The sequence below is a fragment of the Nicotiana tabacum genome, chromosome 12 (genome assembly GCF_000715075.1).
Source record: "Nicotiana tabacum cultivar K326 chromosome 12, ASM71507v2, whole genome shotgun sequence".
Taxonomy (NCBI): domain Eukaryota; kingdom Viridiplantae; phylum Streptophyta; class Magnoliopsida; order Solanales; family Solanaceae; genus Nicotiana; species Nicotiana tabacum.
Window position 1 is genome coordinate 52,245,255 of NC_134091.1, and position 18,707 is coordinate 52,263,961.

An 18,707-nucleotide genomic window follows, 5' to 3' on the forward strand; every position below is an offset into this window, starting at 1 on the left:
TTTATGTATTCATAATAAATTATTTGGTATATTTTTTGAATTTATATATTAGTTATATATTATATTTGGTATTATCTTATGCATAACTAATGCATAAGAAACCATGATATTAACAATGCAATGAGTTTTAATGCATGCATTAGTTTAGTTAAAGATAAAATTATCTTTCAAAATTTATGTTTGATTAAAATATGCTATTATATTAATGCAAGTTTGAATTAATCCAAGAAAGTGAGAAATAAAATTATATCCCTAGTAAATAAATAAATACTTAGAATATTTTTTTTTTTATAAAAAAATATTTAGTTCTATACTAAATATATGTAGACAAATTAAATAATTTTCTTAAAACCTTGTTCATATAAAAACATTCCTCAACATATATTTTTTTTTAAAAAAATAAAGTGATGGACTAGTTATGTGGGTATTTCTGTAAGCAAATAATTCTTTTAAAAATTGTGCAATACTTTAATACATCAAACCAAACAATTGATAAGAAATATGTGAGCATAACTAATACTAGTATAACTAATATCAATATTATTATTAACCATATTCAGCATTATTTTTATACACCCTGCCAAACGACTCCAAGAGAGAAAAAATGCAGTTAAACCTAGAAAAAGTTAATGTCTTGGGCGTGGACCATGAAATTTGTTTAAACTGATCATATATTATTCGAGTGATCTAATAATAATCAATTATTAATCTTGAGGGATCTAAAAATGTGAAAAATTACTTATATTGATAATGCATATAATTTTAAACTCTTCAAGATATTATATTTTCATCTTCACTTCATTCAATCCTTTTAGTTGAAGCAACTTTGAATTTTAGCACACAGAAAAAAATATAAATTACGATACAATATTAAATTCAAGAATTGATAATTTTTATAAAATAGTGTGATCAAAAATTATATTCCATATTATTTTAAAGTGTTACATTTAAACAACAATTTTATCTCAAATAATATTTGCAAGTTTTATCATCATTTGGTCTATATAAACAAAGTTTTGGAAATTGATGTTGCAAAATAAAAATAAGGCACCCACAAAGAATTACCGTTTAATAGAAAAAAATTCAAAAAGTAACCCTATACAAGATTACTTTATTTTCATATATTGTGTGTAAAAATAAAATATAAAATATATTTAAAATAACATAAAACTAAAGCTACAAAACCGTATAAATTATCAAAAATGACCTCACAAAACCCCTGTCTCAATCAATTCAATCAAATTTTTGCAGTTATTTTCTCACTCTTTTTCCTGGTTCTCAAGACAAAAATTGAGTAAACAAAAAAAATTATCGAACTCAAAATACCGTTTCATATGTAACATTCGGCGTTCTTGTAGATCTATCTGACATCATTCTTCTCTACCCAAATCTTCAACTTTCACCACTATCTTTGATTTGTTCCCCAAAGTGTACTGTTAGTAAAGCCACTGTTTCGCAGATTTACTCTGAACAAACACTCGAAATTTTGTTTTAGTTAGTAGTCGCCGGAAAATGAGGAGGAGGAACTCGGATTTCCGGCGGCCGGTAAGGCGGCGATTCTCCAATGTGTTTTGGTTAACTGTGTGTGGATTGGCTATATTGCTGCTCATCATTTTGCTCAGCAGAGAAACTCGCGATTCATCGTCTAGATTGGTTTATACTAAGGTAATATTCATTGTTATAGCATTTATAAATTGCTGATTTTTTTCTTCTGTTTTAAGCTAAGAAATCCTTTTTTTCCCGGGGAATTACTTAGATGAGTTTGTGTCGGTTATGGAACTTTGAGCTTTCGGTTACTCAGTTTTCCATTTAGAGTTCACAATATTTTGTTTTACATCCTAATTTATATAGATTTTGATTTGTGATCCAAATAGCTCTTTGTTTCAATGTGATCTCTTAGGTGGGCATAGAACCAATTCACCAGATCTAGTTATTATATTGTACCATTATTAGGTGTAATTGTCATTGCAATACTTGGTAAATGATGATTATTTTGGTTGGCTATATAGCAACTAAGGCGGCATGCTGATCTACTGAAACAACAAGGAAAAGCTGGAAATATTGTGAAACTTCTTATGGAAAATGAATTTACCTCTATATCCAAAAATCACTTTATGCTGGTTGGTTTATTTTTGTTTCGTTTTAAAATGTAAATTATGAAGTTTTTATTTCTTCCAAAGGTATATTCCAAGTGCATTTGAAGTAATTTTTTCTTATCGAAGAGCACGCAATTATGTCAGGATATGTATCCCTCCACCCCCCCCCCCCAAAGTCCCTTATCACTGCTGTTTTAGTGCCTGACAACGAATTAGCAGATAATTTTTGTCAACTTTTCTTTTTCCTATTACCTTTTGATATTATTGTCGTGCGACGAAGTGTCAAGAAGTACTGTTGCTCTATATTATGATTTCATTAATCAAAGAGATCATGACTACATTTAGCCTTTTAGGGTGAGTTTGTAAACCAATTTGGCGTTATTTCAGTTACCATGAGAGTTAGGTATTGATTTTGGCAAAAACTGTAAAGCTGAAAGATATCTTATGTGGTATGGTTAGTGTTTAAAAATATTTGGCTTCTTTGAGGCTTCGAACCGACATATTTGTCTTTCTGGAGTTTAGGCTATCATGAAGGACCTTTGGTACTGATGGATAAAAGCAAATTTGGTCAAAGGACAAAGAAAAGATAGAAGAAGAGGGATTATTCTTGTTTAAGACATTAGTGTACCATAAAGGTCTACCAAATTAATGCTCTCAGCCTCAACCAAATCTGCTTCAAAGATGAGTAAGATGACAAACAAAGGGAAGTAAGTTAAACATCCTACTTTAGGATATGGAAGATTATAGCACTATTTAGTCTCTTTCTACCAAATTGAACCTTTTGGGAACATTGAGATGTCCAAACGTGTTGGCTAGTTCCTAAATTGAAAATACCATATTGTACTCCCCCATTTCTTGAAGAATTAAATGAAACCGTTAGTTGTCCAATTAATATATAATTAATTGCAGCTTTCACAATTTCTTAATTTAGCATTAAACAATATGATACAATTTGATTTTTATTTAAGTGGTTCCTTTATCAAGCTTTGATGATCAGAGACATACGAAGTAGCTTGATTTGAGAAGCTTCTTAGTAAAAGCGTAAATATTCCTAATCGGGGAGAAGAAAGGTAGAAAAACAACAAGAGAATGTGTGTTGACAACATCTGGGAATGTTTTTGGAATTTTCTGATTCTATGGCGACTTCTTTTTGCAAAATTGTTTTCTACACGTGTGGACCTTTGTCCAGAAATTTATGATACTTCTTTGTCCTTTCTTTTCTCTGACCTCCCCGATCTTACTTATGAACTTAAAGCTTTTCATTCAACTATAGATATTTATCCATTTGGAGCAACGGTTAAGTTGTCTCTGACTCTGTGTGACCTATAGGTCACAGGTTCGAGCCGTGGAATCATGCTTGCATCAGAGTAGGCTACCTACATCATACCCCCTTGGGTGCGGCCCTTCCCCACACCCTGCGTGAACGCGGGATGTTTTTTGCACCGGACTGCCCCTTTTTAGTGCCTTTTTATTTCCAACATTCTTTGCTGCATTGATTCTAGGCCAAAATGGTATCTGCTTAACTGAAATCAGAGTGGAAAAGGAAAAAAAAGCTGTTGGTGATGCTAGAAACTTGAATAGCTTCCCCGTTAATGCTTAGTATTTTAAAATGTGAAAAATGCACAACGATGCCAAAATCTTGTGGAGCTTCAAGTACAAGAGAGTGACTAAAGAGCAGCTTTAGTGAAAAAACACAAACACGGGGAAAAAAAGAAGAAATATGTATGTTGCGCAAGAAAAACAATTGTCTACCAAAACACACAAAGGAATTGGAAAAACTACAATAAGTGACATATAACAACAACAACAACTACTACTACGTCTCAGTCTCAGACAAGTTGGAGTTGGCTACCAAAACACACAAAGGAATTGGAAAAACTACAATAAGTGACGTTTAACAACAACAACAACTACTACTACGTCTCAGTCTCAGACAAGTTGGAGTTGGCTATATGAATTTTCACTTCATCATTCAAGGTCAATTCATGTCATAATCATACTAAATAAGAAAAAAGTAAAGATCATGTCAATGAAGTTCGAAAACCATTTTAGATCTGTTTCCAGATGCAATACAATGCAATTTTAAGTTTCTATTGAACTTAGTGTTTAGTTTTCCTATAACTAAATTTCTAATTCATAGTCTTAATCACTAACTTATTCGTTTATGATGTTCATATAGCATTTGATATAACACTTTGGCAGGTGTACTCATTGTTTGATGCCACCTTATTTAAGACAGGCCCATGGGCTTTAGAGCTTAAATGCACCTCAAATGATTACAACTATACTATTAATGCTCACTCCTGAGATTCTGTCCCTCTACTCATTTGTGAATGAAAAAACTTGTGGAAATCTGAACAAAAAACCATAGGTTGAGTGCCATTTAGAGATTAGTGATAATTCCAATGCTGATGAGAGATTAATTCTTATGATGTTCTGCCCAATCTGAATAATACTGTGCTGTAACTTGTGTGTAGTGGTACATTGATTAAACAATAGAAATTTGGCGCTGGATTCCTTATTTACCTACCAAGACAGTTACATATCTTTGGAGGAAGAATTTAGTAACTCATTAGCTGAAGCCTGTTGCAATAGAGATTTATTAACTTATTTGATAGCTGCTACAGATCTATTTGTCTGGTTTCTGTGTTGTTACAGATCTTTTGTCTCTGAGCCGAGGGTCTCTCGGAAACAGCCTCTCTACCCCCGGGTAGGGGTAAGGTCTGCGTACACTCTACCCTCCCCAGACCCCACTAGTGGGATTACTACTGGGTTGATGTTGTTGTTGTTGTTGATCGCTGCAATTTGTTTTTCCCTCTGTCAGACAGTCTCTTGTGAGCTTATGGAGAAACCTGAATGTGTCCTCTTATTCCTTTCTTTGCAGAGGCCATATAGACATGATAGAACTGGGGATGGTCTCAACATCACTGAAGAAATGCTGAGGCCTGAATCAATGGCAAGACAACTTAATGATCAGATTTCTCTCGCTAAGGCAATTGTCGTAATTGCAAAAGAAAGCAACAACCTTCAATTTGCATGGGAACTAAGCGCTCAAATCCGCAACTCACAGATGCTTCTTTCTAATGCTGCATCAAGAAGAAGTCCCTTGACAAACAGAGAATCAGAAAATGCAATTCGAGATATGGCACTTCTGCTTTACCAAGCCCAGCAATTTCACTATGACAGTGCAACCATGTTTATGAGACTGAAAGCTAAAATCCAAAGCCTTGAAGAACAGATGAACTCCTTCAGTGAGAAGAGTTCAAAATATGGACAAATAGCTGCTGAAGAAGTCCCTAAAAGTCTGTACTGCCTTGGTGTCCGGTTAACAGCTGAATGGTTCAGAAGTTCTAATTTGCAGAGAAAATTCAAGGAAGAAAAGCAAGTAGCTGCCAAACTTGTGGACACCGGTCTGTATCATTTCTGTGTATTTTCTGACAACATCCTTGCAACTTCAGTTGTGGTGAATTCAACAGCTATGAATTCCAAGAATCCTGATATGGTCGTCTTCCACCTTGTAACTGACGAGGTGAACTACGCTGCAATGAAGGCATGGTTCACCATGAACAGTTTCCGAGGAGTGACTGTTGATGTGCAAAAGTTTGAAGACTTTAGTTGGTTAAATGCTTCATATGTACCTGTTCTCAAACAACTTCAAGACTCTGACACCCAGAACTACTACTTCTCTGGCAACCATGATAACAGCCGAACTCCGATCAAGTTCAGAAACCCTAAATATTTATCTATGCTTAACCATCTGAGATTCTATATTCCAGAAGTTTTTCCTGCACTGAAGATGGTTGTATTTCTTGATGATGATGTTGTAGTGCAGAAGGATCTTTCAGCTCTGTTCTCCATAGACATGAATGGCAATGTAAATGGTGCAGTGGAGACTTGCATGGAGACATTTCATAGATATCACAAGTACCTAAATTATTCTCACCCACTTATACGTCAACATTTTGATCCTGATGCATGTGGGTGGGCCTTCGGGATGAATGTTTTCGATTTGGTTGAGTGGCGAAAAAGGAATGTTACTGGCATATATCATTACTGGCAGGAAAAGAATGTCGACCGCACTTTGTGGAAGCTTGGCACTTTACCACCTGGACTGCTGACCTTCTATGGATTAACAGAGGCTTTGAATCCTTCATGGCATGTCTTAGGTTTGGGTTACACGAATGTCGATCCCAAATTGATAGAAAAGGGGGCTGTGCTGCATTACAATGGTAACTCAAAACCCTGGTTGAAGATTGGTATTGAAAAGTACAAACCTCTCTGGGAAAAATATGTTGATTATGGTCATCCTTTATTACAACTATGCAACTTTCACTAAGTTGGGATTATTGATTTATTGTAGTTCTAATAGAAGTGGTGCTCATTGTTCTGGAAATCCTTTAGGGGATTCTGTGAGATGGGAAGGTTTTAACTATTTTAATCTCTGTATTTAAACAGAATTCCAGTTTATTGTAGTATAGACTGGAAAACATCAAGGCATCAAAATTGTTATCTTCTCTTGTTATATGATTCTGTTAGTGAGAATGGATATAATTCTGTGCTGTTGTATGATCTGGCCTGTTGGGCTAGTGGTTAGCATTTTAGTTTTGATCAAGTGGCCGGTTGTGCTGCTCTTTGGAAAATGTTTTCATTGATCCAATCACCTTAGTTTTTCCACATAAAAAGAAGTAAGAGAACCCGATTACGGAAAACAAATCCGCAACCTTTTGCCATGCAAGAAAAGGGTTAAATCTAATTTTATAAACATATCAGGAACCTACTATATTTTAATCTGATACGAGTAATTTAAACAACACGATTATAAAAAATTTCACTGTAAGTACATTATTTTTTTCTCTAGAAACGTGCCTTACACGTGTCAATAGTTACAAAATTTATATCCAAAAAAGTAGTAATAAATTGCATATATATTCTATCTCTTGGGCTACGACAAAGGCAGTTTGAGACGTAAAATAAAGAATTATTGATTCCCAAAAAGCTCAAATTTTAGATGCAAATAAGTTATAGTTTCAATGAAGGATATCCGTAGAAAATTTCCTTTGCATTTTGTGGTTGAATTTTCATCACTTCGTTCAAGAAACACTTATGAGTTTGTCGCAGCTACATTGCTTTTTCCCTATGAATCTTGAAATCTGATTTTGTTGGTGAATTAACACAATTATTAAAGGCATTCATTATATCCCCAAGAAATTCGTAGGAAGCGGATCTAACTGTAAGGAAAGATATGCTACTTTTCTTTTTGTGTCTAACTCTACCTCACTTTTACAAATATATGACAAGCATACGCTATAGTACATCAGAAATGCTTCCGTTTTTCATTAAATTTATGATAAAAAAAAATTAACATAAAATTATACTACTTGGGAAGATGTAAACTAAATATTTTCCTTAATTATTCACATCCCTTTATTTCTTACAGCTTTTTATATATCTTATTTGGTGCATCATTTTGAATTAATATAAGAAAGAGATTCTTTTTTTATTTTTATGGATAAGAGAGAGAGAGAGTCAAAGCATTAGTATTACACATTTTTAATAAAACTGACAAAAAGCATTAAATAAAGGGACAAGCTTTTGCTTTTCTTCACTACTGTGTCCTCTGTTCTTTCTCATATCTAATTTTGCATTTTTCTGTATCTTTTCCTTCTTAGAGTCACCAATTCTTGTTCATCAGCTCATAAGGTTAGATTTCTAATTCTTTCTAAGTACTTCTAATATAGGGTATTGCCGCTAATTTGTTTCTGTTATCTTCTTTATGGTTATGTATTAATGGTAATGCTTTTGCTTTTGCTTTTTGATTCGATACGTACCCTCCCTCACTTAGGTCATTCATTCTTTTTGCATCTTTCAAGTCCCAATTGTTAGAATCATTTGCAAGTTGTGTTAAGAAACAAGTACTTGTTCGCTTTCTGTTTAATGTTCATGGTTCTTAAATTATGTTATTACCTGCAAAATTGATGTTTGTGCTAAGTTGAGATGTAGAAATTGAAATCTACTTTGGCCATATATTTTGGTCAGGGGTTCATGACACTGTATATAAGGACTAAGGTTAAGCTTTTGTTTGATTCCCGCAAGCTGCAAAACTTTTCCTTTCTATTCCTTTGAGCTTTAAGGGGTCGTTTGGTTCACTTCTAGGATATCCCATGGGATTTTTTATCCTATTGAATGTTAGCTAATACCAAACGTGGGATACCTATAACCCCAATTTTATACCGGGATTAATATTTTGACCAGTAAATTGAAGGTGTTTTAGTACTAAAAATTTATGTACCCAAGGCAGAAAATGGCCATAGGCTTTACTGCTTGAATTTTTTCTTTACTTTTCACTATTAAAATGATTATTATATAATAAAAATACTTATTATTTTTTAATTGAAGTACTTATTATGTGTGTCTTTATGTGTATCAGTAATACACAGAGGCGGACCTATGTTGGGAGGTGGGGTCACCGGAACCTGTTTAACGTCGGCAAAAATACAGTATATATATTTTATATCTATATGTATATACCGTGAGGACCCCTTAAATATTTTAAGTGTGCCCCTAAACACAAAAGCTGGACAGAAGCATTGATTTAAGAAAGTGCTCAAAGTGCCTTCACTTCCTTGATGTCCCAAGTTGAAATCCTGTCTCCTACAACTTTTATAATTCTATTTTACTTTTACTTTTTTTTTAAATTCAATTATTGTTTAATTACTTAGTAGTCAACCGGATATATTTTTATAACCTTTTCTGAATTCAATTATAATTTGATACTTCTACATAATAATAAACTTAAAACTTAATTAACCTTTTATTCAAATCCCCAACTCATTCAAAAGTCTGAATATTCATTAGCCCCCCCCTCCACAAATAGAGTAGCAAACTCTTCTGCCTCCCTTCAATTTAGTTAATTCTTTTTCAGTTCACTGCATCTCTTCTAAATCCGATAGCCCTATTAGGTGACGACAACGATGGCTGAATTTGAATCTTTTCTTCTTTGATTTTATTTGAGTCAGTTTTTTTCTTTTGAAAATATTACCTTAGCAAAATAATGTGCTACAAACTTTTTCTTTTCCGAAAAGATTCTTAGAGCTAGAAAGATATTATAAACATTTGCTTTTTCGATTTATGTAAATTATACCCAGATTAGCAGTTGACTCTTGCATCACTTTGAGGAGAAAACGTTAAATTATATTTCAGGTATGTAATATAATACTCTATTAGTTAAGGAGAAAAGGTTTTTATTGATTCAATATTAATTTAGTCATATTGCTTACATATGAATGGTCAATTGGAGCTGCAGATTATTGAAAATAGTCTACCTAAAAAGCGAAAATAGAAGAAAGATCCTTCTTTGATTGAGAAGGAAGGATCCTTCTGTGATTGAGAAGAAAGATCCTTCGGTGATTGAAGAAAATGTTATTTTGTTTGGAATCGTTATTTTTAGGAAGTTCTTGTTCTTGTGAATTTAGATGACGTATTCTTGGCGAAGTTTAATTCTTTTCAATCTAGTTCTAGTTTTAAGAGACAATGCCTCTCATTTTATAGATGAGTTTGATGTGGAATCACATAATCCCGACCCTGATATGAGTGGACGATGTACTTATGTTATATTAGTACCAAATTAATGATATTTGATAATATCGAAGTTTGTATTTTGATGATAGTTATCATAATCATTAAGTTTTTATAGACTTGAACACCGAACTTTATCGCTTGCTAGTACTTGGTATACTAAAGATGGTGCCCCCGCTATGTTCAAGTCCCGGGCCCGCCTCTGGTAATACAAACATTCTCCAGAGCAACTATATTATTTTTATACTTTTAATTAGGGTTTGTTTTACTTATAAGTTATTTTTGCAATCATCTTTAGTTCATTTTTGTTTATTATATTATGATTATTTTTTCCTTTTCTTCTTTTAAATGCCTTTTGCACTAGCGTTTAATTTTTTTTTTTGAAAAAAAAAGATTACTTCAAAATAACGTACCACTGTTTTAGTTTTGATCTAACATATTGTTAGTTTGATTTATAACGATAGGTTAGTTTACATTTAATTTCAAAATAATTTGATGAACCTGTTTGGCGTTACATTTGAATCTTTTTTTTGATGAACCCGTTTAAAGAAAAATTTTACTATTCACTTTTAAAAATGTTGAATTTCCTTGCTCAAAATCCTGAATCCGCCACTGGTAGTTGCTGTATATTGTGTTCTAGATATAAAGCCCAAGCTGACTTGCATGTAAAATAGTCAAGAATTACATTAGAGATGAGAAACCCTTGGTTTATTTCTAATTTTTCATGTGGGGGTGTTGCAGCTGCAACGTGCACTTTTATTTCTTCTTTTCCCCGTTATGAGGTTTCATTTTTCTTGATCTAGTCTTTCCCCTTCTCCAAGCAGGGAAAATACTACCAAATCGTAGCCATTTTTGAATTCTTTTGTGTCCATTTTTCTATTTGTTTTTGTCTTTTCAGTTTTCCTAAGTTTGATAATTTGATCACATGATAATACTGCTGCTTGATTTTTTTGTAATTGCACTTTGTGTTGTATTATTGCCTGTTTTCGTGATTCTCTTTCAATACATGTTTTGTCATTGTGTTTCTTATATACCAGAGATTTGCTTATATTTCTAGGAGATAAATTGGGGAGCAAACGACCACCAGTATGGATGGTTGTCGTCCTTTACCAGAAGATCTATTAGTGGAAATTCTATTGAGGTTGCCTGTGGAATCACTCTTGCGTTTCAAATGTGTGTGCAAGCATTGGTATGCTCTCATCAGAAATCCAAGTTTCATAGAAAAGCATTTTCATTACAAGAACAATCGTGCCCGTCTCCTCATTTGTAACTTAATAATATCAAATTTATCGAAGTCCGTTACTTTTTCCTTGCTCCCTGGCCAAATAGTTCCAGGTGTGACCCCTGAACAAAAAACTCTCTATCAGTTTCAGAGGACTGATTTCATGTCCATTACTGGCCCGGTTGATGGCTTATTCTTAGTGCAGAAACCGTTTTATGACGAAAATGTTTGCTTGGCTTTGTGGAATCCTTCCACCAGAGAGTTCTGGCCTCTGCCTCCTGTGTCTTTTGAGCTTCAGTCAGAGGATTATGATGAACAATTTGCACTGGGGTATGACCCGTCGTCTCGAGATTATAAGGTTGTATGTATTCGAAGATTTTGGGATAACATTGGACAAGGCGCTTTCACTCGAGTCTTTGTCAGTGTCTATTCATTACGCAACAACTCATGGAAGAACCTGAGATCTGAAATCCCTTCCTGTTGTCACTTAAATGAGCCCATTGGTGCCACTTATCTCAACGGGGTATATTATTGGCTCTCAGGGGGCCTAGACAAAATCTGCAGGATACGCTCATTTGACATGGGCAGTGAACAGTTTGGGGAGATGCACGTACTAGATATTCCAAAAGCACGGTGGGGAGCACTTATGTTGCGTGGTGCCTCACTTGCTATCTTAGTTTGTGACCACCCTGGTAAGGCTATGACATCCATATATGAAGTGTGGGTAATGAAACAAGAGGGTAGTTGGACCAAAGTTCTTACTGTTCAACCTCTTATAGATGCTCATTGGCCTCACGGCATCTGGGAGGATGATAAGATGATTTTCAAAATCACTGAAACTTCACAGCTGGTGCTATATGATCCTACAACAAGAGAAGTTACAGAGCTTGGATTTCAGCTGGACCGAACTTGGGGTCACTGTTGGGTTTTCAATTACAAGGAGAGCCTAGTTCCAATAAAGAGAGGAAACGACAACCACTGCCAAGACAATGCAGTCGAGCAAATTGACCACTTCTTCAATATAGATTACGAAGAAGATCCGGCCTTGTTGGTTGTTACATAAAATCTAACACTGCATTTTATCTTAATTTGGAACAGAATGTCCATAGGAAATAGAACTAATCTAGTTTCCCCAAGCTGTATTTTCCATATTAGTAATATGTCTGTAAAGCCCCTCAAGTATGGTGCTAATTGAAGAGTAGCAATATTTTGCAGACGAAGAGTTGACAGAAAAACTATAGGAGTTCAGAAATTCCTATGGGTTGGTCTTGGTTCTGTAATGGCTTTAAGGTTAAATTGACAAGGGTGTATGTGATGATACATGCATGTAGGATGCTGCATTTATAGTATGGGGTTAGTCCAGTTGATGTTAGTTTTGATTGGTCCTTGGCTAATGTCGCTCCTATGTTACTTAAACTGATCTTTTGGAATTCAACACATCACTTCTTCAATTATGTTTAGAACGTGCCAGGTTGGGGTATTACACCCACACTTGTGTGGCCTATTTTAGAATTCTTGTTCTTTTGTATAGTCGGGCTGCTGTCCGAGTACATCGATGGATTCTTTTGGCACTCGTAAAGGCTCTTGATTATTCCTAATGGGTTATGCACAATGTTCTGGCTAGATAATGGTTTCATGTCCCTCTCCGCAGACCTATATGATTATGTTTGATGCTTGGGGACCTTTATATAATTTCATGCTCGCGTTATCGATTGTGTATTATGTTGCATGAGGGTATGCGTTAGCCCCTCGGCTTCATTGATCGAACATGGCATGGGCGTGACGAGGGATTTATATGATGGACCTCGGCATGACCCTATGATGGTTGTGGCATCATGTTTGATGTTTTAACTTCAATACCACACAAGAGGGGGATGATTTATGTGGTGTCCAATTTTTCGCGTACACAGATTATAGAAGGACCTAATTCTTATGTGTGTTCCTTATACTACTATTGCGGAATAATAAATGCAGAAATTAAAGAACACAAGGATTTTTACGTGAAAAATACCTGGCTCAAAAGGTGAAAAAATCACGACCTACTTTCCAGTATGATTTTTCCAAACTCTCCACTAAATCACTGAGCCAAAAACTGCATTTACAAAATATTTTTGTAAACCTAGGATTAACTCTAATCCCGTTGTGGCAACCAACCTCTAACTGCTGCGACAACTTCAAGTTAACTCTAACTTGAATACTCTGAGTACCTATTACAATTGCCTATAGATAAAGCTGAAAGGTACAATATGAAAACACCTACTACAATTGAACTAGAATAAAAGACAGACACTTGAAACTGGTTCTTCTATCTGGTTCATGTAGCTTCAAGTTCGCACACTTGAATCACACACGAACTGCTTGCAAAATGCCTTGCTATTTTGCTCTCAATTCACGTTTAACTTCTGCTTTTGTGCGATTCATGTAGAATGAGAACATCCTGCGATTTATAGAGTTAGTAGAGTAGAGAATAACTAGAGTTCTAATACTACTCTTCCTTAGCGGAAGAGTTCTAGTTAATCTCAACTCCTAACTCCTTCCTTATCTTGGATAATGTTCTCGTTGAGTAAGGAGTTCTTCTCCTTATTAATTATGCAATCTTTTCGATCAGGAGATATTTATTATTATGCCAGATTTCATTTATCTCCTGCATGTGTATCTCACGTGCTTTGAATCTGCCCGTGTCTATGCCTACCAGTGATGGACCTGGTTCATCCCTGAGTTCCTTTGTCAATCTTCAAAACTATTCTTTACTTGGGCCAACAAATTCTCCCTTTTTGATGATGACAAACTCTGTGCTTCCATAAGCTTAGGTCCTGTTTCAATTTAGCTCAACATCAACACAATGCTAGAAATATTTTTCCTTTTTATCACTTATCATCAAGGACCAGGTTCATTAGGTTATAAACATCACTGTTCAAAGCACAACATTTCCCCCTCTTTTGGCATCATCGAAAAGTTGCATAAAAAATGTGAGATAACCAGATTCTAAAACTTACTCATGGCCACTGGGGCTACTTCAAATGCAATCATGGATTAATCATCATAGATCAAGCTAAGAATTTTAACCATCAAAGAAATATAAACAAACAATTAGAGGAAAAACAATGAATTTCATTGATGATTGATAAGATTCTTCCATAAAGTATAAGAAGAAATAAAAATACTGAAAACATGAGCAAACAAAAAAAATCCCATACTGGGTCACTGAAAGGTCTACACTGGGCTAGGAGTTTAAGGTTTGGAAGAACTAGGTGCTTGGTTTTTGGCTTGGAGGAGTTTCAGCATATCCTGAAGAATGCCATCATTCTTCTCCTTCTCTCTTGCCAGCTCAGTTCTGAGAGCATCTCTCTCAGTCTCCACCTCAGCCAACCTCTTCTTCAACCTCTCAATCTCAGCATCCTTAGCCCCACTTTCTTGTACTAAGGCTCGCACCTTGCTATTCACTGGTACCTTCTTAGATGAACCAGGTTCTTTAGGAGTGAATGGACTTCATAGTCACAAAGCAGGCAGCGTATTTGCCCCTAAATGATCCTTGCTTGTACCAACCTCCCTTTCTTCTTTGGATTATAACTTTCAGTCACTCTTTTTAGTAGGTCTGCGAGGGTTTCCTGTTCAGATGAAACAGGTTCATCTATATTTTTCGCAAGTTGAACCAGCCCTTCAGTGGCTTCGCCAGACCCACTTCCCCCTGTTTTCTTTACACTTTCCTCTGCTCCAGCAGATTTTTCTCCCCAAACAACCATTGCACCTGTGTCTTTGGTTAAACTCACAGGAGTAGGTGAAGAATCAACCACTCTTTTACCCTTTTTCCTCACAGCACTTCGAACACCCTTGCTCTCTTTTCTTTTTCTTTTTCTATTTTTATTTTTACCACTAATTCCTCCAGACTCTGTAGTTTCAACACCTGCTTTAGACTCTACTAGTACAAACTTATTCTCCAAATTTGTTCTCTCCCCGCAACAACCTTGCGAGCAAGCATCTTTACTTTTTTCTTAGAGGTTGGGGTGGTGGAAGGGATGATAGTGGGTGTGGAAGTCTAATCAAAACTGAATTTTAGTTTTGAAAAGACTTTGGAGTGTATCCCTAGAATCTAGGTACTTCAATTCGGTTGGGACTCTTTTGAACAGAACTGGTTCACTTGTAACGGATAAGTCCAAAAGGAGTTTGGAATTAAGTAGGACTTTGCTCATGATCCAAATATTATTATTTTAAATTATGCAGAGTGTAGATAACATATCGTGTTATCTTGATAAACCAGGTTCTTCACGGAGAATACTCTTATGTAAGTCTAAATTTGCCAAAATAGAGAAAATATCATTAAAGATTAATGAGTCATTTTAACAACAACATAACAAACGACATCATTAAAGATTATTGACTTCAAAACATAATACACGACTATCATACGAATAACATAACTCGTAACATAACCTCCTTATCATGTAAAACACCCTGGTCTCATCCTAAAAGTACATGCTATACAATTCCCAATTTGTCGGCTTTCGACGAAACATTAGTTTCTTCAATTCCTTTAGCCTCTAAACCTTCCAACCCTCCTTGTAGTTGTTGTTCATGATCTTCAATATTTGTAACTTCCAAGGTAACATGATTAACTTGTTTTATATATTTTCAAAGATGATCTTATTTCTTTGGGTCCTACATTAGTTTGCTCATGACGCAGTTTTATTTACGAAAATATAGGGTTTAACATCATCCCCCCCGGGAACATTCGTCCTCGAATGTTTACTTCTAGAGACTTCAAAATTTTTTTGCCAGAGTTTCCTCTGTACACTAGACTATAACCAACTTGTATGCAGCCAGAAAATATACTGTGCATGCCACACATGGCCAATGTCTATAAATAAAAACACTTTGCCTCAAAGAGTCGTAAATCATAAATACTGAAAGTCAGAAAATAAGAGCTTACCTGATGACCTACTAGCCTGAATAGAGTTGTGCTGTAGCATCCCATCTCGAGTCATATCTTCAGTTTGAAATAGGTGGGGGTATTTATACTTCATTTCTTCCTCCGCTTCCCATGTCATCTCTTCCACATTATTGCTTCTCCATAAAACCTTCACTGAGGCTACCTCCTTATTTCGTAGCTTGCGAATTTGTCGGTCTAAGATGGCAACTGGAATTTCCTTGTATGAAAAGTCCTCCGTAATTTGTACATCATCTGTGGACACCACTCTGGTAGGATCGCCAATGCACTTCCGTAGCATAGATACGCGAAAAACTGGATGGACTGACTCCAATTCTGAGGGAAATTCTAACTCATAAGCTACCTGGCCCACTCTTCGAATAATCCTATAAGGCCCAATATACTGTGGGCTAAGCTTGCCATTCTTTCCAAACCTCATCACGCCCTTCATAGGAGATACCTTTAAGAATACCCAGTCATTAACCTCGAACTCTAAGTTTCGTCGCCGCACGTCAGAATATGACTTCTGGTGACTCTGAGCTGTCAACAGTCGCTCCCGAATAAGCTTTACTTTCTCTACGGTCTGCTGAACTAGGTCTGGCCTATGTAACCCAGATTCTCCAACATCAAACCACCCTATAGGAGATCTGCACTTACGCCCATACAAAGCCTCGTACAGAGCCATCTGGATACTGGAGTGGTAACTATTATTATATGCAAACTCAACAAGAGGTAAATGTTCATCCCAACTTCTTTTAAAATCCAACACACATGCTCGTAACATATCCTCGAGCATCTGAATTGTGCGCTCGGCTTGCCCATCAGTCTGTGGATGAAAAGCTGTGCTGAGATTCACCTGAGTCCCTAGACCTCTCTGAAATGACCTCCAAAAATATGCTGTAAATTGAGCCCCACGGTCAGATATAATAGATACTGGTACTCCGTGTAGCCGCACTATCTCCTTAATATATAACTTTGCATAATCTTCTGCTGTATATGTAGATCTAACCGGTAGAAAATGAGCTGATTTAGTGAGCCTATCGACTATCACCCATATAGAATTGAACTTACGATGAGAACGAGGTAAACCCATAACAAAGTCCATGTTTATCGCCTCCCATTTCCATGTCAGGATCTCTATAGTTTGCATTAGCCCTCCGGGCTTCTGATGCTCTATTTTCACCTGCTGGCAACTAGGACACTGGGCGACAAACTCAGTAATGTTCTTCTTCATATCGTTCCACCAGTACACATCCTTAATGTCATGATACATCTTCGTCGACCCAGGATGAATGGAGTACTACAAATAATGTGCCTCTGACATAATCCTGTCTCGTAGCCCTGATACATCTGGAACACATAAACGACCCCTATATCTGCTGCGGAACTCGCTCTCTCAACTCGACCAACTCTTTGTCATCGTACTGCCTTTCCTTGACTTCATCCATGAGAGATGATTTTGCAGTGTTTTGGAGTACAACTCCACCACCGTCGGAATTTACTAACCGAACCCCCAAACAAGCCAATTGATGAATCTCTCTAGTTAATTGTCTTTTCTCGGCCTTTACATGTGCTAAGCTACCCATAGATCGGTGACTTAAGGTGTCTGCTACAACATTAGCTTTCCCTGGATGGTAGAGAATATTAACATCATAATCTTTCAATAACTCAAGCCATCGCCTCTGTCGCAAATTCAACTCTTTTTGCTTGAATATATATTGCAGACTTTTATGATCGGTAAATACATCAACATGAACACCATATAAATAATGCCGCCATATCTTAAGTGCATGGACAACCGCAACTAACTCGAGATCGTGGGTTGGATAATTCTTCTCGTGCTTCCTTAACTGCCTTGAAGCATAAGCAATTACCTTCCCATGTTGCATCAGGACACATCCTAACCCAACACCTGAGGCATCAAAATACACGACATAACCCTCTGTACCCTCTGGAAGTGTTAGAACTGGCGCTGAGGTCAACCTGTTCTTAAGCTCTTGGAAACTCTGCTCGCAAGCCTCCGTCCACTGAAACTTAGTTAATTTCTGCGTCAACTTCGTCAATGGTGCCGAAAGGGAAGAAAAACCCTCTACGAACCTCCGGTAGTATCCTGCTAAGCCTAGAAAGCTACGAACCTCTGTCGGAGTGGTAGGTCTAGGCCAAGATTTCACGGCCTCAATCTTTTGAGTGTCTACCTTTATACCTTCATCGGATACAATATGCCCCAAGAATGCTACAGACTTCAACCAGAACTCACATTTAGAAAACTTAGCATACAACTTACGATCACGGAGGGTTTGGAGTACCGCTCGCAAGTGGTCCACATGCTCATCCTCTGAACTTGAATAGACCAGAATATCATCAATAAATACTATCACGAACAGATCTAAAAATGGACGGAATAGGCTATTCATCAAGTCCATAAATACGGCGGGAGCATTCGTCAACCCGAAGGACATGACAAGGAACTCGAAGTGGCCATATCGGGTCCTGAAGGCTGTCTTCGGAATATCTTTCTCCCGAACTCTGACCTGGTGGTATCCCGATCTCAAATCTATCTTTGAAAAGAATCTAGCCCCCTGCAACTGATCAAACAAGTCATCAATCCTTGGAAGTGGATACTTATTCTTAATAGTTACCTTGTTCAGCTGCCTATAATCGATACACATCCTCAACGAGCCGTCTTTCTTCCGTACAAAGAGTACCGGTGCACCCCAAGGTGAGGTACTGGGCCTGATGAAACCTTTCTCCAGCAAATCTTTTAACTGCTCCTTCAACTCCTTTAATTCGGCAGGTGCCATTCTATACGGAGGGATGGATATTGGTTGAGTTCCTGGAAGCAAATCGATGCTAAAATCAATCTCTCGCTCTGGAGGAATACCTGGAAGTT

General features: G+C 36.4%; 2 protein-coding genes across 4 annotated transcripts; both read left to right on the plus strand.

Moving 5' to 3' along the window:
* The first annotated feature begins 1,220 nt into the window (after positions 1-1,220).
* LOC107762526 (putative galacturonosyltransferase 10) lies at positions 1,221-6,659 on the plus strand. Its single transcript, XM_016580884.2, has 2 exons — positions 1,221-1,665; positions 4,981-6,659. Exons 1-2 carry the CDS (start codon positions 1,513-1,515, stop codon positions 6,430-6,432), a joined length of 1,605 nt encoding a protein of 534 aa, XP_016436370.1. The 5' UTR covers positions 1,221-1,512; the 3' UTR covers positions 6,433-6,659.
* A 982-nt stretch (positions 6,660-7,641) lies between these two features.
* Positions 7,642-12,344, plus strand: LOC107762527 (F-box only protein 8-like). 3 transcript variants are annotated; one of them, XM_016580886.2, is made up of 3 exons: positions 7,649-7,796; positions 8,524-9,296; positions 10,729-12,344. In XM_016580886.2, exon 3 carries the CDS (start codon positions 10,760-10,762, stop codon positions 11,954-11,956), a length of 1,197 nt encoding a protein of 398 aa, XP_016436372.1. In that variant the 5' UTR covers positions 7,649-7,796; positions 8,524-9,296; positions 10,729-10,759; the 3' UTR covers positions 11,957-12,344. The 3 variants fall into 3 exon arrangements, with proteins under 3 accessions (XP_016436371.1, XP_016436372.1, XP_016436373.1); XM_016580887.2 differs by having other exon boundaries at positions 9,242-9,296; XM_016580885.2 differs by lacking the exon at positions 8,524-9,296 and having other exon boundaries at positions 7,642-7,796.
* Positions 12,345-18,707: the final 6,363 nt, after the last annotated feature.